The sequence below is a fragment of the Solea solea genome, chromosome 4 (genome assembly GCF_958295425.1).
Source record: "Solea solea chromosome 4, fSolSol10.1, whole genome shotgun sequence".
Lineage (NCBI taxonomy): Eukaryota > Metazoa > Chordata > Actinopteri > Pleuronectiformes > Soleidae > Solea > Solea solea.
The window spans coordinates 496,878-522,500 of record NC_081137.1 but is presented as its reverse complement, the minus strand read 5'-3'; the positions used below and the strand labels follow the sequence as shown (position 1 = coordinate 522,500).

Below are 25,623 nucleotides of genomic sequence, written 5' to 3'. Positions count from 1 at the left end.
AAGTGAGGAAGAGTCACACACACACAGACAGGAAGTGAGGAAGAGTCACACACACACACACACAGAGACAAGACGTGAGGAAGAGTCACACACAGAGACAGGAAGTGAGGAAGGGTCACACACACACAGACAGGAAGTGAGGAAGAGTCACACACACACACAGACAGGAAGTGAGGAAGAGTGACTGATGTTTAACACGAGGTAAATGATTTATTTGTTTATTGTCGTTTGTTTGTTTAAGAGGTTTTTCTGGTTTAGAGAGTTTGAATATTTGTCGTCTCTGCTGCTCCAGGCCACGACATTGTTTCTCTGTTTTCTCCTCCACTGTTGGACCCTGAACGCCTCACAGGACGGACTCTTTGTGTATCATTTGTTTAAAAAAGAACAGATAACAAACTGTTATTTTGATTTTCAAAATAAAATGAAAAAACTCATAACAAGCATTTCCAGTTTCACCCAGTTTAGATTTTTTCCATCGAAAGAAAGTTATCCAAACTTCACGTGAGGAAAGTTACGCAACACGAAAGTTATGTGATCCAAAAGTGATGTGACCCGAACGTTACGCAATCCGAACTTCATGTGACCCGAAAGTTATGCGACGTATTTACTTTCTTTTTCACAGCAATTCACTTGTTCACACAGAACGTTGGAACCGTAGTCTTAAAACACGTGGAGCGATTGTTAGCGACACCAGTCGATAAAAAACACTCCACGCGGTATTAACGCTAACCCCAGATACGTTTGTGTCTCTGTTGTTTCCCCCGACATCTCGACTAGAACTCGGTCAACTGCGATGTTCGATGTAAACGAGACGCACAACAAAAACAAATCTGCCGACTTAGTGTTAGCTTAGCTGTTAGCTCTACCAAACTAATCGTAGGGTAGATAGATAGCTAGCTAACAATGGCTAACTTAGGTCTGCTGTGTGTGTGTGTGTGTGTGTCCTAAAGCTAACACAAACTGTTTAGACAGCAAAAACTGCTGCTTTTGTTTATGGTTTTTCTGTTTGTTTTGTTTTTTTACGACTACTTCCTGTTTAAAGAGGTTAAAGCTTAAAAACACAACGTTTACATCTTGTGTTTTTTGTAAGCAAAAATGTCCTCTGTCCACAAATGACGAGTTGTAAACAACTGTATGAACGATGAGTGAACGATGCGTGAACGGATGTGTGAACGACCATGTGAACAACTGTGTAAACGACCATGTGAATGATGCGTGAACGACCGTGTGAACGATTGTGTGAACGACGCGTGAACGACCGTGTGAACGACCAAACAACACTGCTGGTACAAACAAACATGGTCGACTTACGGAACGCTCTAAAAGTCGTTTGTTTGTGTGTGTGTGTGTGTGTCTGCCTGTCTGTGTGTGTGTGTGTGTGTGTGTGTGTGTGTGTGCGTCAGGATTAAACATCAGCAGCTGTGACGACAAAAATACTCAGATAATAGAATTAAAACAGAGACGAAGGTCGAGTCAAAGTCACGGCTCAAAACCACGGCGTCCAGGTTCAGACCCTGTCCCTCGTCATGGACACACACCGGCCAATCAGAGGAGTCTTTCCTCCACTTCCTGAACATGATGAGGCTGAGTGGGCGGAGCTAGGAGGAATCTATTTCTGACACCACACTTCCTATTACAGCGCTGCATACAGGAAGTTGTGGTGAGATGCTCACTTCACTGGTGTCTCACACAAACACACACACACACACACACACACACACACACACACACACACAATCACACAAAGCCCATAGAGAAAACCAGTGATTTTAACATCACACACACAGGAGTTGTTGATCCACTGCTGCCTCCATCACTACGTTCAAATGTCTTATTTTGTCAATTCGGCTTTTAAAATCCTTTGTTCAGATTGACCTCAGTGACACAAAGTGTCCACACGAGGCAGCAGAGGACCAGCAGCTCCTGTTTCCCCACCAGCTAAAATCACTGATTTTCTCTATGGGGTTTGGTGTGGGAGACAAAACCAAAACTATCCCTATAACATTAGCTCAGTTTCATATAAAAACAGGAAGTAGAAGGAAAACCTGAAAACACACTCAGATAAAAAAGTAAACAAAGGGCGTGTTTACCTGAGGCTGTGTTACCGTTGGAAACCAGGTGCGCATGACCACTGCCGTCGAATCCACCAAGAGCTGTGACGTGCGTGGTCATCGGCACGCACACACACACAAACCACACACACACACGCTCCATGTCTGAGGACGGAGACGAAAAAACAAAACATGGTCACATGATCGGACATGATTTCAAAATAAAAACATCGTGTCAGCTCTGGTGGTGCTTTTACGAAAAAACAAACATGAAGCTAAAACAAAAAGTTTTGTACAAATTCAAATGACGCAACATGAACAACGTTAAAAGCTGCGACATTTAGAGTAAGAAACAAATTTCAGTTTTAGTTGTTTCACATTTTTATAATAACTAAAGAATCTTGAAAGCAAACATTACGATATACATATTTTAGGATTCTTCAGCATTAATGGGCGGGTCTTTCTGTTCACGATCTACCTTCATTTGTTTCGTATTGGTAAATTTACAAAAACACACGACTAAGCATTACGAAAAAAAGTACCACTAACTTTGATTTATGAAAAAAAACGCACAACGTTACAAAAAAGATGCAACGTTTTTTTTAAAAAAAAAAAAGCAAAATTATTCGCACGATAATAAATTATGAAGAAAACGTACGTAGCAATATCACAAGATAACAACACCGAGAGTTTCACATTGTTTCACGTTGCGGAATTATTTTCAGTAGTTAGTTGTAACGTTAAAAAAACACATTTAGGAGTTTGCAAACATATTAAAAGTGTAAAATAATTTATGAGTTATAAATCATGAAGAAAATGTACATTGCAACACCACGAGATAACAACGCCGCTGAACTCGGAAAAATCCAGAGTTCCAACTTAAAATGGAATGCACTGTATCATATGCGAGTGAACTTGACAGAAAAAGAATTTTTTTTGCCATTTTAATCATGCCAACGTGGTTTACCGCGGTACTGTGAGGTCACGTGTGGTGTCAAACGAACCGATTGCGATCAATCGTGTTCAGTATTGATCTGAGGAGGCGTTCAGGGTCCTCCAATCTTCCGAACACATGGAACAACAACGTGGTTTCGTTTAAACTGTGAGAAACAAACAAAAGTGATCAGTAAACGACTGATTGGTTAATTGAACTCCTCACTGAAGACGCGGTATCCCCTCTTTAAGGTCAGAGGTCAGACAGCTGTTTACTCACCTCCACAGCTGCTGCTCTCGAGCTAATTCATCGATCCGATCGATCCGACACCGACTGATCGGCTCAGAGTGAAAATGACGATCCGCGTCACTTTCTCCACCCGCGACTCAAAACTCTGCTGCCCACGAAAACACGAGCAGGAGATCCGCCTGTGCTGCGTTCACGGACCCGCGGAAAAAACACGAAAACAAAGAATTCAGGGCGGAGAAAACTAAACTACTTTTTTGTAATGATTTACGACAAAAGATCAGTGACATATGATCATTTTCTTTTGGAAACAACATTTTAAAAATGTAAAAATGTAGAAATTCTGAGAAAAATAAAGTCAGAATCTTACCAGAATTCTGAGAGTAACGATTTAAATCTTGAGAGAAAAGGTCAAAAATCTGACTAATCTCGCTATAGAAAAATCCCCAATCCTCTTCCTTCTCCACGATTACACATGAAACATTTTTTATTTTGCATACATTTTTTACATTACCTAGATTACATTTACATTACATACTTTTCATACTTTCAACATTTCATCAAATGTTTTCCCCTTTTTTCACCTGACTGTAGTCACCTGATACTCTTAATTAGTTTTTTTAAAGAAGATAATAATAATAATAATAAAGTCATCATGACGGTGAAGGAAAAATACACACAAACTGTGTTAATATATGAAGTTTTGTAGTTTCTCCCTGGTTTTCTCATTTCCAACAGTCCATGAACGCAGCGTCTGTCTGACACGGTGGTGTGACGGCGCCCCCGAGTGGTCAGAGCGGAGAGGTGCAGGAAAAAAAAATCCAGTGTCGAGATTCAGTCTCATCTTCAGAGGACAATAAAATCTATAAACAACACAAAACAACTATAAACAACACAAAAGAACTATAAAGACACACAAAACAACTATAGACAACAAAAACAACTATAAACAACACAAAATAACTATAAAGACACACAAAACAACTATAGAAAACAAAAACAACTATAAAGACACACACAACAATAAAAACCACAGAACAACTATAAACAACACAAAAGAACTATAAACAACACAAAAGAACTATAAAGACACACAGAACAACTATAAACAACACAAAACAACTATTAACAACACAAAAGAACTATAAAGACACACAAAACAACTATAGAAAACAAAAACAACTATAAAGACACACACAACTATAAACAACACAGAACAACTATAAACAACACAAAAGAACTATAAACAACACAAAAGAACTATAAAGACACACAAAACAACTATAGAAAACAAAAACAACTATAAAGACACACACAACAATAAAAACCACAGAACAACTATAAACAACACAAAAGAACTATAAACAACACAAAAGAACTATAAAGACACACAGAACAACTATAAACAACACAAAACAACTATTAACAACACAAAAGAACTATAAAGACACACAAAACAACTATAGAAAACAAAAACAACTATAAAGACACACACAACTATAAACAACACAGAACAACTATAAACAACACAAAAGAACTATAAACAACACAAAAGAACTATAAAGACACACAAAACAACTATAGACAACAAAAATAACTATAAAGACACACAAAACAACTATAAACAACACAGAACAACTATAAACAACACAAAACAACTAGAAAGACACACGAAACAACTATAGACAACAAAAACAACTATAAAGACACACAAAACAACTATAAACAACTATAGACAACAAAAAACAAGTATAAAGACATACAATAACAAAGACACACAATAACAACTATAGACAACAAAAAACAAGTATAAAGACACAGTAAACAACTATAGACAACAAAAACAAGTATAAAGACATACAATAACAAAGACACACAATAACAACTATAGACAACAAAAAACAAGTATAAAGACACACAATAACAACTATAGACAACAAAAACAAGTATAAAGACACACAATAACAACTATATACCTCAAAAAACAAGTATAAAGACACACAATAACAACTATATACAACAAAAAACAAGTATAAAGACACAGAAAACAACTATAGACAACAAAAACAAGTATAAAGACACACAATAACAACTTTATACAACAAAAAACAAGTATAAAGACACACAATAACAACTATAGACAACAAAAAACAAGTATAAAGACACACAATAACAACTATAGACAACAAAAACAAGTATAAAGACAAACAATAACAACTTTATACAACAAAAAACAAGTATAAAGACACACAATAACAACTTTATACAACAAAAAACAAGTATAAAGACACACAATAACAACTATAGACAACAAAAAACAAGTATAAAGACACACAATAACAACTATAGACAACAAAAAACAAGTATAAAGACACACAATAACAACTATAGACAACAAAAAACAAGTATAAAGACATACAATAACAAAGACACACAATAACAACTTTATACAACAAAAAACAAGTATAAAGACACACAATAACAACTATAGACAACAAAAAACAAGTATAAAGACACAATAACAACTTTATACAACAGAAAACAAGTATAAAGACACACAATAACAACTTTATACAACAAAAAACAAGTATAAAGACACACAATAACAACTTTATACAACAAAAAACAAGTATAAAGACACACAATAACAACTATAGACAACAAAAAACAAGTATAAAGACACAATAACAACTTTATACAACAGAAAACAAGTATAAAGACACACAATAAAGACTTTATACAACAAAAAACAAGTATAAAGACACACAATAACAACTTTATACAACAAAAAACAAGTATAAAGACACACAATAACAACTATAGACAACAAAAAACAAGTATAAAGACACAATAACAACTTTATACAACAGAAAACAAGTATAAAGACACACAATAACAACTTTATACAACAAAAAACAAGTATAAAGACACAGAACAACTATAAAGACACAACCACATGATGAGAATGTGTCTATCGACACTTCTGTCATTTTCTCACGTCAGAAACATCAAACACTTTATTGTTAGTTTCACGCGCGCGCGCGCGCACACACACACACACACGGTGAACTTCTTAAAACTTGTTTCACTACTTCCTCTCTTCTCGGACTTCCTCCTCCTCCTGCTCATTAGCTCCGCCCACAGCCTCACTTTGAGGTAGAGTTCCGCGGTCACACCCTTACACACACACACGTACACACGCGCGCGCGCACGCACACACACGCAAACTAAACACACACCGACACCGACGCAGCGGGACTGAGTGGTGCTGTGAGCCCGGAGAGGAGGACTGATGTCCGGTGAGTGTCTCTGTGTGTGACCGGGGACAGATCAGTGTGTGTGTGTGTGTGTGTGTGTGTGTGTGTTTCCTTTCGAGCCAAACTTTCAGAATGTCTTTATTGATCTGATCTTCCCGTCAGCTGATCGATCGGTTCTTCAGCGGATCAATAACCTGTCAGTGTGGACCACTCCCTGTGTGTGTGTGTGTGTGTGTGTGTGTGTGTGTGTGTTCACACCTGATATCAACACATTTAATCTGATTTTTAATCTAACTCAATATGTAGAAATGCACAGGACTTAATTTCTGAATCCTGTAATCCGCAGCACTTTAGTCCTGGTTTAGTCCTATATTCTCCAGTGTTGTAGTCCTGGTTTAATCCTGGTTTAGTCCTATATTCTCCAGTGTTTTAGTCCTGGTTTAATCCTGGTTTAGCCCTATATTCATCAGTGTTTTAGTCCTGGTTTAGTTCTATATTCTCCAGTGTTTTAGTCCTGGTTTAATCCTGGTTTAATCCTGGTTTAGCCCTATATTCATCAGTGTTTTAGTCCTGGTTTAGTTCTATATTCGCCAGTGTTTTAGTCCTGGTTTAGTCCTGGTTTGGTCTTGGTTTAGTGCTATATTCTCCGGTGTTTTAGTCCAGGTTTTGGTTCCTCTGAGACTCTTTTTTAAAAAAGTTGTTCAGTGTTTTTATTGTTAAGCTTCAGTCTTTGAGATGATTCATCACCTCAGACTTGTGTATAATCTGTGTGGATTAACGGGTCTGAAAATAATCCAGCAGCAGACGTGTGGCGGTCAGATTGAGCCTCGGCAGAGGAAGCTGCTGCTGTGACACAATGAACGTGTGCGCGGGTCATTTTCAGCTCTGTCCTCTTCCTCTTTTTTTCTCGGGTGTTTTCTTTCCTCCTTCCTCTCAAACTGTTCAAACATCGTTTTCACACCAACACTGGGTTTAATCCCGAAGTAAAAATCCAAGTCCCCAGTTTTAATCCTGAAGTGAAATATCCTGCTTTAATCTTTAAAAGAATAATCCATGTTTCTAGATGTATTCCCCATATTAAAAATGAATGTTCTTAGCTTTAATGTTGAACCTAAAACTCCATGTTTCTGGGTTTAATCTGGAAATTTGTAACCTGTGTTTCTGGGTTTAACCATTAAATGATTAATCCATGTTCCCTGGTTTAATCCCAAAGTAAAAACCCATGTTCCCAGTTCTAATCCTGACGTTAAATATCCTGGTTTATTCTTGAAATGAATAATCCATGTTCCCAGGATCGCAGGTAATAACGATAACAACGCGACGTCTGTGATCATGAGAGCGTTTGTTGTTTTTTTTGGCTTCAGTTTCGTTTCATCATTAAACCACAGGAAGGAAAACTTCCCTTAATTTCCTCAACAACAGTTAAGTTACACAAAGACCACGTTACAACACCTGAAACGTCTTTTCCTTCTTTGTGTGCACGTTAAACATCCCATAATAGTATCACAGAGTCCATATCCACTTTCTTTGACTGGGTTTTAAAGGGGCCGAGAACCAGCGCAAAACTCGCAAGACTCTATGTCGTTTGAACCACTCACTCTCCCACACCAAAGCCCACAGAGAAAATCAGTGATTTTAACATCACACACACACACACACACACACACACACACACACAGGAGTCGTTGATTCACTGCGGCCTCCATCACGAGGTTCAAATGTCTTATTTTTGTTAATTTCGGCTTTTGAAATCCCTTGTTCAGATTGACCTCAGTGACACAAAGTGACCACACGAGGCAGCAGAGGAGCCCAGCAGGTGGACTTTGGTGTGTGAGAGTGAGTGTTTAACAAACAGTTTCTTGGTGTAAAAGTGTGTGTGCGTGAGATAAAGACGTGAACGCGTGTCAGATAAACACAGTGCAGTCAAAGACGTCACAAACATGGTGCTGAAGTTTCCTGAACATGAAATACTTGTCATTTAAATATCAACGTGGACGAGAGAGGAATGAAACAGTGAGATCAGAGGTGACAACGTCCAGAAGGACTGAGATCAGCCGGCCTCCGCCCAGACACACACACACACACACGTCCCCAGAGTGTGGGTGGAGCCACTCTCAGTATCCAGACATCTGGAGACAAACTACAGTGTTTTTATGATTTTATTTTGATTCAGTTCTGTTCACGTGATCAGTTTTCATGTTGAAATAATTCCTCTGATACAAACACACTCAGAACAAGTGTTTTAGTCCTGGTTTAGACCTGGTTTAGTTCTATATTCTACAGTGGTTTAGTCCTGGTTTAGACCTGGTTTGGACTTATAATCTACAGTGTTTTAGTTCTGGTTTAGACCTGGTTTAGACCTATAATCTACAGTGTTTTAGTTCTGGTTTAGACCTGGTTTAGACCTATAATCTACAGTGGTTTAGTCCTGGTTTAGACCTGGTTTAGACCTATAATCTACAGTGTTTTAGTCCTGGTTTAGACCTGCTTTAGACCTATATTCTACAGTGTTTTAGTCCTGGTTTAGACCTGGTTTAGACCTATAATCTACAGTGTTTTAGTTCTGGTTTAGACCTGGTTTAGACCTATAATCTACAGTATTTTAGTTCTGGTTTAGACCTGCTTTAGACCTATATTCTACAGTGTTTTAGTCCTGGTTTAGACCTGGTTTAGTTCTATATTCTACAGTGGTTTAGTCCTGGTTTAGACCTGCTTTAGACCTATATTCTACAGTGTTTTAGTCCTGGTTTAGACCTGGTTTAGACCTATAATCTACAGTGTTTTAGTCCTGGTTTAGACCTGGTTTAGACCTATAATCTACAGTGTTTTAGTCCTGGTTTAGACCTGGTTTAGTTCTATATTCTACAGTGTTTTAGTCCTGGTTTAGACCTGCTTTAGACCTATATTCTACAGTGTTTTAGTCCTGGTTTAGACCTGGTTTAGACCTATAATCTACAGTGTTTTAGTTCTGGTTTAGACCTGGTTTAGACCTATAATCTACAGTGTTTTAGTTCTGGTTTAGACCTGGTTTAGTTCTATATTCTACAGTGTTTTAGTCCTGGTTTAGACCTGCTTTAGACCTATATTCTACAGTGTTTTAGTCCTGGTTTAGACCTGGTTTAGTTCTATATTCTACAGTGTTTTAGTCCTGGTTTAGACCTGCTTTAGACCTATATTCTACAGTGTTTTAGTCCTGGTTTAGACCTGGTTTAGACCTATAATCTACAGTGTTTTAGTTCTGGTTTAGACCTGGTTTAGACCTATAATCTACAGTGTTTTAGTCCTGGTTTAGACCTGCTTTAGACCTATATTCTACAGTGTTTTAGTCCTGGTTTAGACCTGGTTTAGTTCTATATTCTACAGTGGTTTAGTCCTGGTTTAGACCTGGTTTAGACTTATAATCTACAGTGTTTTAGTTCTGGTTTAGACCTGGTTTAGACCTATAATCTACAGTGTTTTAGTTCTGGTTTAGACCTGGTTTAGACCTATAATCTACAGTGGTTTAGTCCTGGTTTAGACCTGGTTTAGACCTATAAGCTACAGTGTTTTAATCCTGGTTTAGACCTGCTTTAGACCTATATTCTACAGTGTTTTAGTCCTGGTTTAGACCTGGTTTAGACCTATAATCTACAGTGTTTTAGTTCTGGTTTAGACCTGGTTTAGACCTATAATCTACAGTGTTTTAGTTCTGGTTTAGACCTGCTTTAGACCTATATTCTACGGTGTTTTAGTCCTGGTTTAGACCTGGTTTAGTTCTATATTCTACAGTGGTTTAGTCCTGGTTTAGACCTGGTTTAGATTTATAATCTACAGTGTTTTAGTTCTGGTTTAGACCTGCTTTAGACCTATATTCTACGGTGTTTTAGTCCTGGTTTAGACCTGGTTTAGTTCTATATTCTACAGTGGTTTAGTCCTGGTTTAGACCTGGTTTAGACTTATAATCTACAGTGTTTTAGTTCTGGTTTAGACCTGGTTTAGACCTATAATCTACAGTGTTTTAGTTCTGGTTTAGACCTGGTTTAGACCTATAATCTACAGTGGTTTAGTCCTAGTTTAGACCTGGTTTAGACCTATATTCTACAGTGTTTTAGTCCTGGTTTAGACCTGGTTTAGACCTATATTCTACAGTGTTTTAGTTCTGGTTTAGACCTGGTTTAGACCTATAATCTACAGTGTTTTAGTTCTGGTTTAGACCTGTAATCTACAGTGGTTTAGTCCTGGTTTAGACCTGGTTTAGACCTGGTTTAGACCTATAATCTACAGTGTTTTAGTCCTGGTTTAGACCTGGTTTAGTTCTATATTCTACAGTGTTTTAGTCCTGGTTTAGACCTGGTTTAGACCTATGATCTACAGTGTTTTAGTTCTGGTTTAGACCTGGTTTAGACCTATAATCTACAGTGTTTTAGTCCTGGTTTAGACCTGGTTTAGACCTATATTCTACGGTGTTTTAGTCCTGGTTTAGACCTGGTTTAGACCTATATTCTACAGTGTTTTAGTCCTGGTTTAGACCTGCTTTAGTTCTATATTCTACAGTGTTTTAGTTCTGGTTTAGACCTGGTTTAGACCTATAATCTACAGTGTTTTAGTTCTGGTTTAGACCTGGTTTAGACCTATATTCTACAGTGTTTTAGTTCTGGTTTAGACCTGCTTTAGACCTATATTCTACAGTGTTTTAGTCCTGGTTTAGACCTGCTTTAGACCTATATTCTACAGTGTTTTAGTCCTGCTTTAGACCTGCTTTAGACCTATATTCTACAGTGTTTTAGTCCTGGTTTAGACCTGCTTTAGACCTATATTCTACAGTGTTTTAGTCCTGGTTTAGACCTGGTTTAGACCTATATTCTACAAAGTTTTAGTCCTGGTTTAGACCTATATTCTACAGTGTTTTAGTCCTGGTAAAGACCTGCTTTAGACCTATATTCTACAGTGTTTTAGTCCTGGTTTAGACCTGGTTTAGACCTATATTCTACAGTGTTTTAGTCCTGGTTTAGACCTGCTTTAGACCTATATTCTACAGTGGTTTAGTCCTGGTTTAGACCTGCTTTAGACCTATAATCTACAGTGTTTTAGTTCTGGTTTAGACCTGGTTTAGACCTATATTCTACAGTGTTTTAGTCCTGGTTTAGACCTGCTTTAGACCTATATTCTACAGTGTTTTAGTCCTGGTTTAGACCTGCTTTAGACCTATATTCTACAGTGTTTTAGTCCTGGTTTAGACCTGCTTTAGACCTATATTCTACAGTGTTTTAGTCCTGGTTTAGACCTGCTTTAGACCTATATTCTACAGTGTTTTAGTCCTGGTTTAGACCTGCTTTAGACCTATATTCTACAGTGTTTAAGTCCTGGTTTAGACCTGGTTTAGACCTATATTCTACAGTGTTTTAGTTCTGGTTTAGACCTGCTTTAGACCTATATTCTACAGTGTTTAAGTCCTGGTTTAGACCTGCTTTAGACCTATAATCTACAGTGTTTTAGTTCTGGTTTAGACCTGGTTTAGACCTATATTCTACAGTGTTTTAGTCCTGGTTTAGACCTGCTTTAGACCTATATTCTACAGTGTTTTAGTCCTGGTTTAGACCTGGTTTAGACCTATATTCTACAGTGTTTTAGTCCTGGTTTAGACCTGCTTTAGACCTATATTCTACAGTGTTTTAGTCCTGGTTTAGACCTGGTTTAGACCTATATTCTACAGTGTTTTAGTTCTGGTTTAGACCTATATTCTACAGTGTTTTAGTCCTGGTTTAGACCTGCTTTAGACCTATATTCTACAGTGTTTTAGTCCTGGTTTAGACCTGGTTTAGACCTATATTCTACAGTGTTTTAGTCCTGGTTTAGACCTGGTTTAGACCTATATTCTACAGTGTTTTAGTCCTGGATTAGACCTGCTTTAGACCTATATTCTACAGTGTTTTAGTCCTGGTTTAGACCTGCTTTAGACCTATATTCTACAGTGTTTTAGTCCTGGTTTAGACCTGGTTTAGACCTATATTCTACAGTGTTTTAGTCCTGGTTTAGACCTATATTCTACATTGTTTTAGTCCTGGTTTAGACTTGCTTTAGACCTATATTCTACAGTGTTTTAGTCCTGGTTTAGACCTGCTTCAGACCTATATTCTACAGTGTTTTAGTCCTGGTTTAGACTTGCTTTAGACCTATATTCTACAGTGTTTAGTCCTGGTTTAGACCTGCTTTAGACCTATATTCTACAGTGTTTTAGTCCTGGTTTAGACTTGCTTTAGACCTATATTCTACAGTGTTTAGTCCTGGTTTAGACCTGCTTCAGACCCATATTCTACAGTGTTTTAGTCCTGGTTTAGACCTGCTTTAGACCTATATTCTACAGTGTTTTAGTCCTGGTTTAGACCTGCTTTAGACCTATATTCTACAGTGTTTTAGTCCTGGTTTAGACCTGCTTCAGACCTATATTCTACAGTGTTTTAGTCCTGGTTTAGACCTGGTTTTCTGCTTTTTTTTGCTCCATATATGAGAAATATATCATTCAAACTGAATCATTTTGGTTTGTGGACAGTTAAACCTGAGTGGTGACATGTGACATGTGACAGTGTGACAGTGAATCAACGGTGTAATAAAACCATGACTGTCCCTTTAAAAACTTTTTGTTCTAGAAAAATGATGTAAACAAATGTCGTGTTTGTGACGTTAATTAACGCTGAGCTTCACTGACATGCAAACTGCTGTGTGTGTGCGTGTGTGTGTGTGCGTGTGTGTGATAACATCTCTGCTTTGTATGGACACTGCTTCCCTCTGCAGCTCATTTCCATAAACACAGACACTGACAGTGAACTGTCTGTCTGTCTGTCTGTCTGTCTGTCTGTCTGCAGTTGGACAATGGAACGTCCTGCATTTCTGATCCAATTCTTGTAACTGAAGGACAGTGAGGCGTCTCTGCGCAGTCGACCAATCACACGCTCTGAAGGTACACTGCCGTTTCCATGGCGATCGCTTTGTTTTATCTGTGACATAAAAGAAAAAGAATAAAACTGTGTGTAAACATTAAAGGTACAGTTTGTGTGCTTAATGTGCAGTGAGCGCCCCCTGCTGCTGAGAATCAGTCACACAATCTCAGTGATCTCCCACACCAAAGCCCATAGAGAAAATCAGTGATTTTAACATCACAGCACACAGGAGTTGTTGATCCACTGCTGCCTCCATCACTAAGTTCAAATGTCTTATTTTGTTACTTCAGCATTTAAAACCCTTGTTCAGATTGACCTCAGTGACACAAAGTGACCACACGAGGCAGCAGAGGACCAGCAGCTCCTGTGTCCCTGTGGTGTGGGAGAGTGAGTGGTTTACACACGTCAGTTTCCTGTTGGAAAAGTCTGTCTCACACTGAGATCAGTTTGATCAGAACAGTCATATGTATGTGTGTGTGTGTGTTTGTGTTGCAGGTTGCCGTCACAGTCACAGGTCAGAGGTCAGAGGTCAGAGGTCATCATGCAGACGATAAAGTGCGTGGTTGTGGGCGACGGCGCTGTCGGAAAAACCTGTCTCCTCATCTCCTACACGACAGGAGCTTTTCCTAAAGAATATATACCCACTGTGTTTGATAACTACAGCAGCCAGGTGTGTGTGTGTGTGTCTGTGTGTGTCTGTCTGTGTGTGTGTCTGTCTGTGTGTGTGTGACTGTTACACAATTAACAATTATCGCAGTAACATTGTGAAAAAACATTACGTTTGGGAAAACCTGTAAACGTGTGTGTGTGTGTGTGTGTGTGTGTGTGTGTCCTCAGGTGACGGTGGACGGTCGGATCATCAGTCTGAACCTGTGGGACACGGCTGGTCAGGAGGAATACGACCGACTGAGGACGCTCTCGTACCCGCAGACCAACGTCTTCATCGTCTGCTTCTCCATCTCTAGCCCCGCCTCCTACGAGAACATCAAACACAAGTGGCACCCAGAGGTCAGAGGTCAAAAACAAGAGTCTGTGTCCGTAGAGGTTTACGTGAACTTTAAGAGGATTTTGACCTTCACCCTCAGGTGTCTCACCACTGTCCCGGCGTTCCCATCCTCCTGGTCGGCACAAAGAGTGACCTCCGGAACGACGTGGAGACTCAGAGGAAGCTGAAGGAGCAGAACCAGATGCCCGTCACTCACCAGCAGGGCGCTGCCCTCGCCCGTCAGATCCAGGCCGCCCGCTACCTGGAGTGTTCGGCTCTGAACCAGGACGGCATCAAGGACGTGTTTGCCGAGGCCGTGCGGGCGTTTCTCAACCCGCAGCCCGTCGTCACCAAGAGGCCCTGCGTCCTGCTGTAGGACGGAGAGAAATGTCTTCTTAATATTTTTATCTCTGCTTAGAATGTTATGTTTTAAATTGAAAAAAAAAAAGGCTTTTGTAGTTTTTGGCTCCGTGTTGGAATCACAGGAGGTTTTTAAAACTACAGACACACAAAAAGATTGATATTGTGCAGTCGTCTCAATAATCTTTAAGACACCAATTTTCACAAACATCCGCAATTCACACAACAGTGGCTAATGTTTTAGCATTTTAGCTAGGTCAGCTCACGAACCTTCATGGATTTATTTAGATTTTATGACGTTAGAATTGCCAAAGAAATGTTCAATGAGAGAGTTTTTCTGCTCTTTTTTTCCAAGATAACTTTTAACTTTTCATATCTGACAGTTATTCGACCGTTTAACAATGACGGTACTGAGAAGCTGACGTCCTGAGGGCTTTCCGGGATCCATGAGGACGTCCCCGCCTCTCGCCGCCCACGGAAAACCACATTCAGTCGGGGAATAATCTGGAGACTTTGCATTTGTACGTTTATCCTTTTTTCCCGCGTAGCCTACGACACGCCGCCACGCTGAGTCTGTACGTGAGGAAAACTAGCAAGAGCAGGCTACAACAAGCTAGCTCCGCCCCCTCAGAGCACTGGAAGTTGTGTTTTTTTTTATATAGTAATGTTAGTTTAATGTTTTGTAGTCAAAGATATTTTCATCGCTCACAGAAGGTAAAAAAGAAACAAACAGAATGAAAATCCATTAGCCGTCAAGCACACGGACCTAGAAGGATCTACACTTACAAAAGCTCAGGTCAGTACGTGTGGAGAAGTCTTGTCAAAGACCTCGTCCAGCGGCTGGGCGGTGCTGGGCAGGGTGGGCGGTGCTGGGCAGGGTGGGCGGTGCTGAGTCTCCATCACTCACTTTCATGTCCATGTAAACGTTGACTTGATGATTGAATGTGTTGATACGTTTAAGAGTTTAAAAATGTTTCGTACAATAACGTCTGCCTGCTGCGTGGTTTTTTTTTTTATTCCACATTTCTCTCACTGGGTTGTGAAGTTGTAAAGTTTGAGGTGGTTGATATTTTGACTCACCTGCAGAGGAACTTGATTAACTTTGTGACTGAAAAGTATTTTTTCACTGACATGATGATAATCATCAGTTCATTTTAAAAAAGGTCATTATTTGCGGCCTCATATGAAAACAGCTCCCCTGTTGAACCTGACTTTTTCGTCTCTTCCACAGTGACCCAATATTAAATGTTAAAGGGATAGTTCAGGTGTTTAGAAGTGTGGACGCAATGAAAAACAGACTAAACAAATGAGTCTAATCTAATAAAATCTACATCAGTTTAAGTGGACGATGTCTACGTCTTTATCTCACTGTGAGACAGACTTTAACAACAGGAAAGTGAAGTTTGTGAATATATGTGTGTATACATATATATGTATGTATATATGTATGTGAGTGTATTCATTAGCTGCAGAGAAACAACATGAAAAGGCAGAATAATCAACGTCACCTACAGATCAAAATTACAAAGACAGAAGAAGAAGTGAAGGGTCGACTGAACTCACAGCAGGAAGTCTGGACTTCTCTCTCGGGTTGTGTTGTTGTGCGTTTTCTCTTCAGGATGTCGTCTTTGCCTCCACCGTGTCTCCTTGGAGGCAGGGACCCACTTCCTCTTCCTGTTCCTCACTGCAGCAAAGGCGGCTCCAACTGTTCAGACAGAAGTCCAGACATTCTGCTCTCGTCAGAGACACTAAGAATTTTAAAAGTGTGGTTTGTACGACACGGTCACAGCGCCCACCAGCAGAAACGTGCCATCGTTGATTTCTCGCCACTAGCTAATAAAGTCTACGGTTTCCTCACGTCTTTATCTCACTGTTAGACAAACCACAGTGATTTTAACATCACAGCACACAAATCACTGATTTTCTCTGTGGACTTTGGTGTGGGAGAGTGAGTGAGTTTACTGCAACAGTCACAGAAAGACTTTAACAGTATGGAGGAAGACTTCTGCTGACCTCGTCTCAAGACGAGCTCCATTTAGATACTTCCTGTTGCACAACGTCGTAAAAACCCATTTCACTCGATTCCCGACATTGCCCCGAAAGAACAGAAAATAACATTTCCTCAATCTCGGAACTTCCAAAGTGTTTGTCAGCTGCAACCAAATGTGTCTCTGACAAAGGGCGTGCCCCAAGGTTCTATATTGGGACCACTGCTGTTTTTTGATATATTGGCACTTTTCCATCAGTGACAGAACCTGGTGTTTTTTTCAGTTCCTGCTCTGACGAGGTTCAGCTGAGCCGATACTAACATGTGACATCTGCAGACTGCCGGTCACTGGACAGAGAGCGTCGTCACTGACACAAGAATCAAAGCCAACAATGTTCAACTGTAGATCAAAGTCAAAAAGACTTAAAAATCCCTGAACACATGAGGTTCTACTGGTCCTCACAGGGTCAGCGTTTATGATTCTGACTCTGAACAGTGACTCAGTTCGCTCCATTTACAGTTAGACAAATATGTAGGAATGTGGAAGATTTTCTTTTTTTCTCTCTGCAACAGGTTTTGACTCGTCCTGTCAGTCATGTTTGTTTCCTGTAACACACACACACACACACACACACACGTCACCATGACGTCAGCAGAGAAGCAGAAGCTGCAGAATCTCATTGAGAATGTGGACGTTTGAAGGTCTGCCGCGGCGTTAGCGTGAGACAGCCAGTGTCCTCTGGAGGACGACGCCGTCACCGCAAACATCAGCTGACCGCCGTCCATTCTGCTGGTGACTGAACGTCTGTCTGAACTCGAGACATCAAACCACAGAGGACATGCTGAGACATGAGGGGGACACACAAGAAGACATGTTCTGTTAGTGGACTAAAACCAGACTGGTCTTGAGTGAGGAACATGAGGGACACTGATGATGGTACTGGAGCAGCTGGAGCAAGTGGGAGGGGCTTAACTGTGAAAAGAGAGATGGAAACAGGAAGTGACAGGAGACAGGCGTGTCCTCGTTTTTTTTTTGTTTTTAATTTAAAGTCATAAAAAAGTGACAGTGAAATACAGAGGAACCAGAAGTGTCCAACGCTGTACACGTCCCAGAGACACCGTCACACGGGAGGTCTCCTCATGTCAAAGTTCAGGAGATCACATGACCCGTCCGTCCGTCCCTGTGGTCAGATAAAGTCCAGACGCACATCCTGTGCATCAGTAACGTTTGCCTTCAGGTGTCGTCGCCACCATCACGTCTTTACTGCCAAAGTCCCAGAAAGCCGTCATGTGGAAGGACATGTTAGAGAAGACAACCAGGTACTCGAAGACAGCAAACAGAGTGTACACTGGAGGACAGAGGAAGACAGGGGAGGATGGGGTGAGACATGAGGGGACAAGTGGAGGAGGGTTGACAACAAGGGGAGGAGCAGAGAGGGAGAGGGAGAGAAGACAGTCAGTGAATAAAAGACAGACGTGGACATTTCATTATTTTTTTAAATAAAACGCAATCATTGTCAGGCGAGACGATCATGGTCACGCGAGACTATCATGGTCACGCGAGACTATCATGGTCACGCGCGAGACTATCATGATCACGCGAGACTATCATGGTCACGCGAGAGACGATCATGGTCACGCGAGACTATCATGGTCACGCGAGACTATCATGGTCACGCGAGACTATCATGATCACGCGAGACTATCTCAGTCAAGTCTCACGAGATTTCAATAGCTAATCTCAGGTGGAGGCTCGGACACTTACCTCCCGCTTCGCAGTACTTGTTGTGGCGTCTGAAGAAATACGCAGCTGCCAGGCAACAGCCGACGTTAAACAGGAAGAGACGCACCTTCCACCGGTATGATGTCACTTCCTGTGAGACACAAACACACACACAAGAAACGTTACGGGACACAGGAGCTGCTGGTCCTCTGCTGCCTCGTGTGGTCACTCTGTGTCACTGAGTTCAGTCTCAATGAAATGTTTCAAATGCTGAACACTTGAACTCAGTGATGGAGGCAGCAGTGGATCAACAGTTACTGTGTGTGTGACGTTAAAATCACTGATTATCTTTGGTGTGTGAGAGTGAGTGAGTTTCCAAACTTCAATAGTTCAGGTTTCTAGAAATTATCTGTGATGTCATGTGAGGGCATGTAGGGGGTGTGGCCTCAATAGCCATGCAGTAAACAGGCGGAGTGAGTTATGTAAATAACATTTAATATGAACATTAATATCAGTAGAAAATGTCAGTTTACTGATCTGAAGGGTTGAGTTGTTCACTGTCGTGTGTGTGTGTGTGTGTGTGTGTGTGTGTGTGTGTGACACACATTTATTCTGCTGAAGCTGAAACAGAAACGGGGAAGAACCAAAAATAATGTGTTGAGTCAAGCGTTAAATGTGTCGGTGAGTCCGAGCGGCAGCACTTTGATGCAAAAACACCAACACGTGGAAAATGTGAAAACTCCCAGAAACTAAAAACAAACAAACCTCCAGAACCTTTTCTAAAAAGTCACTCGGCGACAAGAACCTCCTGAAGAACAGTTAAGAAGTCTTCAGCAGGGGAGCATTTAGTGTGCTGCAGCGCCCCCCACAGGACACATGCCATCACTGCCTCCCTGTGCTCTAACAAAGGCCAGTTGAACTCAGTGATGGAGGCAGCAGTGGATCAACAGCTCCTGTGTGTGTGGTGTGAAAATCACTGGTTTTCTCTATGGGGTCTGGTGTGGGAGAGTGAGTGGTTTATAAACTTCAGTTTCCTGTTGGAAAAGTCTGTCTCACAGTGAAATAAAGACGTGAACGTGTTGTTGACATATCGTAGACTTGTCCTGATGTTGATTTTATCAAATAAAAAAGGTTCAAATAACAGGAAACTTTTTTAATTTTTTATTTTTTTAACCACTCACTCTCTCACACCAAACTAACACACCACTAAGTTCAAATGTCTTATTTTGTCAAATTCTACATTTAAAACATTTAATTTAGACGTAACTCAGAGACACAAAGTGACCACACGAGGCAGCAGAGGACCAGCAGCTCCTGTGTCCCCGCAGCTAAAATCACTGATTATCTATGGACTTTGGTGCGTGAGAGTGAGAGGTTGACGTGAACGTGTTCTAAAGATTGTTTTGATGTTAATTTTATCAAATAAAAAAGGCTAAAGTAAAAGGAAAGTGGCTAAAATCTTGTTTTCTCTGTCTGTCTGTCTGTCCCTCATACAACTAAACATGAAGTATCACTTTAATTTAAAACAGGCACTAATCTCTTATAATGGACAGTTATATAATTACCTCTGGGTTCATGCTGTACCTCCTGATCACCTGCCACAGCCAGCACGTGATGAGCATGTGCAGCAGCGAGCTCACGACGAACACCATGAAGCCGTTCTTATGAAGACCTGCGAGGACAGACAAGCGTCACCGAGGACGGACGGGAGCGGGATGTCCAAGCAAAGCGCTCTCTGCCGGCGCCGTAGCGGTAACTCACTGTATGTCTCCGTGGACGACACGTATGTGAGCAGCAGCAGGCCGGTGTTCTCGGCGAGGCTGCACAGCAGAGCCAACCCGCTGAGCAGCAGCTCCGGCAGCCGCTGGGCGAAGCGGAAGCGGTAGAAGCTGAAGTAGGCGACGGCCACCAGGTAGCGCGGCGCCGAGTGCAGGCCGATGCAGCCGCGCCAGATGTAGCGCTCCGGCACGTGGCTGATGGCGGCGCTGATGGACGGGAGGTAGTTTGACACCTGAGAAAACAGACCATTCAACTTATCAATGAGCTGCTACACAAACAACACAGTGACTAGATGTAGACTGATACAGTACATTGCCAACAAACCCTCCGGAATTTTACAAACTACACCTTTAACAAAACCCTCCTCTTATAAAATCAACCTCAGGTTAAATCTACGATCTCTTAAAGAACACGTTCACGCGAGTTAATATAGCACATTACAACCCACCTCTGCCTCTGCCCTCACAGTGTGTGACCTCTGACCTCACAGTGTGTGACCACTGACCTTACAGTGTGTGACCTCTGACCTTACAGTGTGTGACCTCACAGTGTGTGACCACTGACCTCACAATGTGTGACCGCTGACCTTACAGTGTATGACCTCTGACCTCACAGTGTGTGACCTCACAGTGTGTGACCACTGACCTCACAGTGTGTGACCTCACAGTGTATGACCTCTGACCTTACAGTGTGTGACCACTGACCTCACAGTGTGTGACCTCTGACCTTACAGTGTGTGACCTCACAGTGTGTGACCACTGACCTTACAGTGTGTGACCTCTGACCTTACAGTGTGTGACCACTGACCTTACAGTGTGTGTACGTCGCGTCTTCAAAGTGGTACAGGAGTGAAATGGCGAGGCAGGCGATGAGGCCGGTCAGAGGGAGCAGAACCGTTGCCACGGCGAAGCTGGTGAACGGCAGCCGGATGAGGGGGCGGTCCCTCTCCAGGCCACCGTACGGCCCCTGCAGCATCCTGGACCACACACACATTCATGACTCTTCACCCACAGAGTGGATTAGATTACAGTGATTACTCTTAACAAGTTCACATGGACCACTTTTACTCTGGCTTAATTATTATGAAGGTTACTCAGATTAAGTTACTATGATTATTTAATCAGATTAAGTTTTTTATATATACTCAGATTAAATTTGTATAATGATTACTCAGATTACGTGACTATGATTTATATATCAGATTAAGTTTTTTATATAGAATACTCAGATTAAGTTTTTTATATAGATTACTAGAAATTATATAGTTATATGATAGTTAGGTTCTGTGGTTACTCATTACTATGGCTTCTCATATTAGGTTACTATGGTTACTTAGATTAAGTTACTATGGCTTCTCAGATTAGGTTACTATGGTTACTGGGTTGAAGTTACTATGGTTTCTCAGATTAGGTCACTATGGTTACTCAGATTGCTATGGTTAGAAGTGATGACGTGTCTCACGCGAAAGCCTCGGCTTTAACTCCGTGTGTTAAAAACTTGTCATCTTTACCGTCGACTAAACTTTAAACGCGCTGATTACGTCACACTGTAGCAGGCTAACGGTTAGCTCGCGTTCAGACTCACCTTCACTCAGGTAAACTCCGCCCCTCAGTCATCCTGTTAGCCTCTCAGCACGGCGAGCTAACGAGCGTTAGTGGATTAAATCCAGACTTTGCAACAATTCTCTGCTCACTGAACTCACGGACACCAACAGCCGTTTCCTGTTCACTGACGTTACCGGAACACAACTCCTCTGTCACACCGGAAACAAGCCAAGTACATCCGGCGACTGCAACCTTCAGAATAAATGTCCCCCGAAAACGGGTCTCTTCCTTCCAAAATAAAAGTATATCTTCCTATGTTGTGTGTATGAGTGTACAATCATTTAAAAGGTAATTCATGGGTCCTGTAGCCTGACAACAAGACTTTCTATGTAATTAATTCAAGATTCTACAGCTGTGGACAGATTATTAATCTGCAAACGCTCTGTTATCAAACCTGGAGATGATGATGTTATAAAATGTCTTGTTTTAATGACTTCTTGGGGTTAAGTGTCTTGCTCAAGGACACATTAGCATGTAGAATTTGGAACTATATTTTATTTTATTTTGTGTCGAAAGAAAAACTCACAAATCCCGGCAGGAGATGACGCTTGTCCTCCTTCAATCCGGTGGGCGGAGTCTCTCCCTGTGAGCCAATCAGGCTGAGCCACAGGTGACTGAAGGTTCCACTGGTGGGACCAGGTAAGGTGTGAACACTCACTTCAAACTTCACATGGGAAGCCATCATGTCACCTGGACGTGAACGCCACCTGGTGACAGAAACATGACGTCAACCACAGGTCCAGGTGTCTCCAGGAGTCTCCAGGTGTCTCTCCATACTTTTCGTTATGATACATTTATTTATTTACATTTAATGACCTCTCAGGGACCACACTTGGGGCCTCTCTGGTTTTGACATGTGTCTGATGTGTGATGCAACTGAACCTGGTTCTGAGGAGCTCATTTGTTTTTAACGCCAATGTTGATTTGATTTGGAAATGAGGTCAAACATAAACACACACAGTCTACAGATCTACAGTTGGACATTGTTGGCTTCCTCTCCTTCGTCACATGATCTCGCACATCATGCCTGTGGTGGGTGTGGTTTGTTTCAGTATGACATGTAGCCGTTGATCTGACATGAGTCAGTGATCAAACATTTTCCCTTCACTGCACCATGGAAACCCGCAGAAACCGCAGAAGAGTGAAGGAGCATTTCCTGAGGGGCCGACACGCGAAGCTGGAGGATTTACAGAAGGAAGCTCGAGGTTTGGAGAACCAATATCTCTACAATAAATACATCCCGCCGTATCCACGACCAGAGATCCATGTTTCTCATCTAAAACACGACACAGACCGGGGTGGACTGGAAGGGATCCACAGGGATGGTGGTTTCAGGAGCAAGGACTCTCTGCTGTGGTGGAGTCTGGCTGTGAAACCTGAGGACATCACGTCCGCTGAGACCAGACTCCTGGAGAAGACCTACCCAGACCGGACAGAAGATCAGCGCCGGAGTCAACAAAGCTTCCTGGGGAGGTTTGCCACCTCACCGGCCTTCCTGGAGACGTCCAGACTGGGCTCATACCGCTTCACCTTCCCTGTGGAGGAGGTACTGGAGGCCTACAGCCAACAGGTACTGACTCCACCTGTGGAAAACCCTTAAAGAGAAACAAAAGTATTTGAATCAATTAATTTTGTCACATGATTGTCACGCCCCCTGCGGTGCCCACTCACTGATAACTCCCTGACCACTTTTAAAATCAGACATTGGGCAGAGTTAACTTCAGGACAGGGGTTTAGTTCCTGTTTAACCTTTAACCTTTGAACCTACGCCGACTCTGTGACAAATGTAATTCTTTCAGTTCTGCTATGGCGCTCAACCAGTCTTCCAGGTTTACGAGACCGTCCTGTACAAACAGGAAGTGATGTACGTCATTCTGGTTGACACGCCGGAGAGGAGGGGGCTCCCTCTGCTGTCCGACAACCCCAACGCTGTGTGTGCTTACAGAGACGGTCGGTTCATCTGGAGGCCTGAGGCCATGAGTGAAAAACACCGGTGAGAGACACTAATGTGCAAGTCTTCATCTCACTGCTAGACTGACTTTTCCAACACTTTTCCAAATAGTCGACATGTTGATGTCTCTGTCAGGTTCGAGTTGGTCCAGAAACCAGAAGAAAAACAGATGGAGGCCGGAGAAGTTTCTTTCTGCCAACAGTCGTATGTGTGGGATCACGTCACCATCGCCCTGTCTGTGCCCAGTGGAGAGGTAACAACAACGTCATAATAGGAGGCCTGACCCAGAAGACCAGTGACCTCTTTACCACAACAAGTGCAAATATTATTTTAATTACTGTACAAGGGCCTTAGAAGGTCAGGGCTCCGTGCGGGGCCAGTCGAGTTCTTCTTCTTCTTTATCGTCCTTGCTTTGTGCACTGGGACTCAGTCATATTGGAATAGAAGAGGGCCTTCCTCAAACTGTTGCCACGAATTTGGAAGCACAGCATTGTCCAAAACGTCTTGGTGTGCTGAAGCATTGAAATTATCCTTGACTGGAGATGAGGGGCCTGGAGCCCAAAGCCTGATTGAATCCTAAATTCAATACTTAACAGGTGTGGCCAAATACTTTGGACCTGCCAAGACGGAGGGATCTCGGCAACCCGATGAACTCGCTCAGTGTCGTGGAACGATCACTGGTTGGGGTCCTACTTGTAGGGTTGCCAGTCCCCCGAAAAAGACGCAGTAGGTTTTGCCGCCACTGGGATTAATTCTCTGACATGGTGACCATCATAAAAGACAAAAATATCCATTTATAAACACAATTATGCTTTTGTCAGCACTTCATTTCATCAGGTAAGATCGGTCAAACTCAGGTAAGATCTGTAATGGCTTGTGGGGTAAGATTCGTCAGGACCGATTGAAACTTGCAAAGACTTGCTCTCATCTGTCGAGACCTGGTAAGAACCATCTGGACCAGTTAGGACCCATAAGGACTTGTCAGGGCCTATCAGGACCTGTTTGGAATGTTACCTTCCCCTGACAGATCGTGAAGTGTTCAACTTCCAGAACTGGACGATCGCGACTCCTTTAAGCTCAGCGTGTCCCTTGTTAGCTTGCGTGGTCGTTCTCCACTCGTCATCTCACTTTGGTCTTTTTATTTTTCAGGTCCTGAAGTTTGACACCGACAAACTCAGAGGGAACCTGAAGTACTGCAGTCCTGGAGCGCCTCGCCTGGCAGAGTTTGAGGATTTCGAAATGGCAGATGACCTTGTCGAGTCCCTGTGGCCGAACTTTCCCAGAACGCTGAAGGAAGAGCGCTCCCTGCAGGAGCAGCGATGAGTGATTTTATTGTGTCGTTTGACTGATTGATGTCTTGTGAGGTAGAAATTTCATGTAGGACATTTTACACATTCTGTGAATTACTTTTACAATTTATTATTGTGTCATAAAATTATTGGTGTTGCTTCATGGTAAAGGTACGAGTCGCTGTTTTCTCACTTCCTGTTGTCATAATTTGGCTTTATGTGTGTGTGTGTTCTTTTATTAGTCGCCTCTTTGGTTCTTTTCTGTCATAAACACTCACAGTGTCAGGACCAGTTGTCCTCATAGAGACCAAAACCTGGTCCCAATGAGGCAGAAATGTTGTTTTGTTTTTATTTTGGGGAAAAACACTTTGTGGATATGAAACATGTAACTACAAATAATAAAGTGTCAAATATTTGTTGAAATAAAGAATCTTTTCCAAAATAATTGACGTATGAATAATAAGTGGAAATAAAGAATAAATGTTAAGGTCACAGAGCAGAGATGACCAGCAGGAGGCAGCACAACACCAATAAACTCTA

General features: G+C 41.7%; 4 protein-coding genes across 12 annotated transcripts in view; 2 read left to right on the top strand and 2 right to left on the bottom strand.

Moving 5' to 3' along the window:
- LOC131458289 (stromal interaction molecule 1-like) overlaps nucleotides 1-3,412 on the bottom strand; it is a 17,088-nt gene extending 13,676 nt beyond the window's left edge. For 2 of the 4 annotated variants that reach the window (XM_058627256.1, XM_058627259.1), the window contains exons 1-3: nucleotides 3,265-3,412; nucleotides 3,019-3,151; nucleotides 2,091-2,216 (exon numbers count right to left, since the gene is read on the bottom strand). In XM_058627256.1, coding sequence (XP_058483239.1) covers nucleotides 2,091-2,214 — 124 coding nt within the window. In that variant the 5' untranslated portion in view covers nucleotides 2,215-2,216; nucleotides 3,019-3,151; nucleotides 3,265-3,412. The remainder of the gene's footprint in view (nucleotides 1-2,090; nucleotides 2,217-3,018; nucleotides 3,152-3,264) is intronic. The other 2 variants (XM_058627257.1, XM_058627258.1) reach the window with 2 other exon arrangements.
- Nucleotides 3,413-6,368: 2,956 nt separating this feature from the next.
- rhogb (ras homolog family member Gb) lies at nucleotides 6,369-16,096 on the top strand. Of its 2 annotated transcripts, XM_058627617.1 has the most exons (6): nucleotides 6,369-6,530; nucleotides 8,252-8,324; nucleotides 13,331-13,425; nucleotides 13,901-14,075; nucleotides 14,243-14,413; nucleotides 14,491-16,096. In XM_058627617.1, exons 4-6 carry the CDS (start codon nucleotides 13,947-13,949, stop codon nucleotides 14,764-14,766), a joined length of 576 nt encoding a protein of 191 aa, XP_058483600.1. In that variant the 5' UTR covers nucleotides 6,369-6,530; nucleotides 8,252-8,324; nucleotides 13,331-13,425; nucleotides 13,901-13,946; the 3' UTR covers nucleotides 14,767-16,096. The 2 variants fall into 2 exon arrangements, with proteins under 2 accessions (XP_058483600.1, XP_058483599.1); XM_058627616.1 differs by lacking the exon at nucleotides 8,252-8,324.
- Nucleotides 16,097-17,754: 1,658 nt separating this feature from the next.
- pgap2 (post-GPI attachment to proteins 2) lies at nucleotides 17,755-21,991 on the bottom strand. Of its 2 annotated transcripts, none has more exons than XM_058627614.1 (6): nucleotides 21,824-21,991; nucleotides 21,047-21,240; nucleotides 20,222-20,471; nucleotides 20,026-20,132; nucleotides 18,503-18,611; nucleotides 17,755-18,086 (listed from the first exon to the last, which is right to left on the bottom strand). In XM_058627614.1, the coding sequence occupies exons 2-6, from the start codon at nucleotides 21,230-21,232 to the stop codon at nucleotides 17,956-17,958; spliced, it is 783 nt and encodes a 260-aa protein (XP_058483597.1). In that variant the 5' UTR covers nucleotides 21,233-21,240; nucleotides 21,824-21,991; the 3' UTR covers nucleotides 17,755-17,955. The 2 variants fall into 2 exon arrangements, with proteins under 2 accessions (XP_058483597.1, XP_058483598.1); XM_058627615.1 differs by having other exon boundaries at nucleotides 21,047-21,215.
- Nucleotides 21,992-22,489: 498 nt separating this feature from the next.
- Nucleotides 22,490-25,486, top strand: LOC131458548 (uncharacterized). 4 transcript variants are annotated; one of them, XM_058627722.1, is made up of 5 exons: nucleotides 22,491-23,048; nucleotides 23,136-23,413; nucleotides 23,643-23,836; nucleotides 23,906-24,047; nucleotides 24,944-25,486. In XM_058627722.1, exons 1-5 carry the CDS (start codon nucleotides 22,958-22,960, stop codon nucleotides 25,115-25,117), a joined length of 879 nt encoding a protein of 292 aa, XP_058483705.1. In that variant the 5' UTR covers nucleotides 22,491-22,957; the 3' UTR covers nucleotides 25,118-25,486. The 4 variants fall into 4 exon arrangements, with proteins under 4 accessions (XP_058483704.1, XP_058483705.1, XP_058483702.1 ...); XM_058627721.1 differs by having other exon boundaries at nucleotides 22,490-23,413; nucleotides 23,700-23,836; XM_058627719.1 differs by having other exon boundaries at nucleotides 22,492-23,413.
- Nucleotides 25,487-25,623: the final 137 nt, after the last annotated feature.

Coding starts and splice junctions, on each gene's coding strand:
- rhogb (XM_058627616.1), top strand. CDS start 13,947: ATGCAGACGATAAAGTGCGTGGTTGTGGGCGACGGCGCTGTCGGAAAA. Junction 14,076..14,242: donor TTGATAACTACAGCAGCCAG/GTGTGTGTGTGT, acceptor GTGTGTCCTCAG/GTGACGGTGGACGGTCGGAT. Junction 14,414..14,490: donor AACACAAGTGGCACCCAGAG/GTCAGAGGTCAA, acceptor CTTCACCCTCAG/GTGTCTCACCACTGTCCCGG.
- pgap2 (XM_058627614.1), bottom strand. CDS start 21,232: ATGTGTGTGTGGTCCAGGATGCTGCAGGGGCCGTACGGTGGCCTGGAG. Junction 20,133..20,221: donor GTCGTCCACGGAGACATACA/GTGAGTTACCGC, acceptor CTGTCCTCGCAG/GTCTTCATAAGAACGGCTTC. Junction 18,087..18,502: donor CAAGTACTGCGAAGCGGGAG/GTAAGTGTCCGA, acceptor TCTGTCCTCCAG/TGTACACTCTGTTTGCTGTC.
- LOC131458548 (XM_058627719.1), top strand. CDS start 22,958: ATGGAAACCCGCAGAAACCGCAGAAGAGTGAAGGAGCATTTCCTGAGG. Junction 23,414..23,642: donor TGGAGGCCTACAGCCAACAG/GTACTGACTCCA, acceptor TAATTCTTTCAG/TTCTGCTATGGCGCTCAACC. Junction 23,837..23,905: donor GCCATGAGTGAAAAACACCG/GTGAGAGACACT, acceptor TTTTCCAAATAG/TCGACATGTTGATGTCTCTG.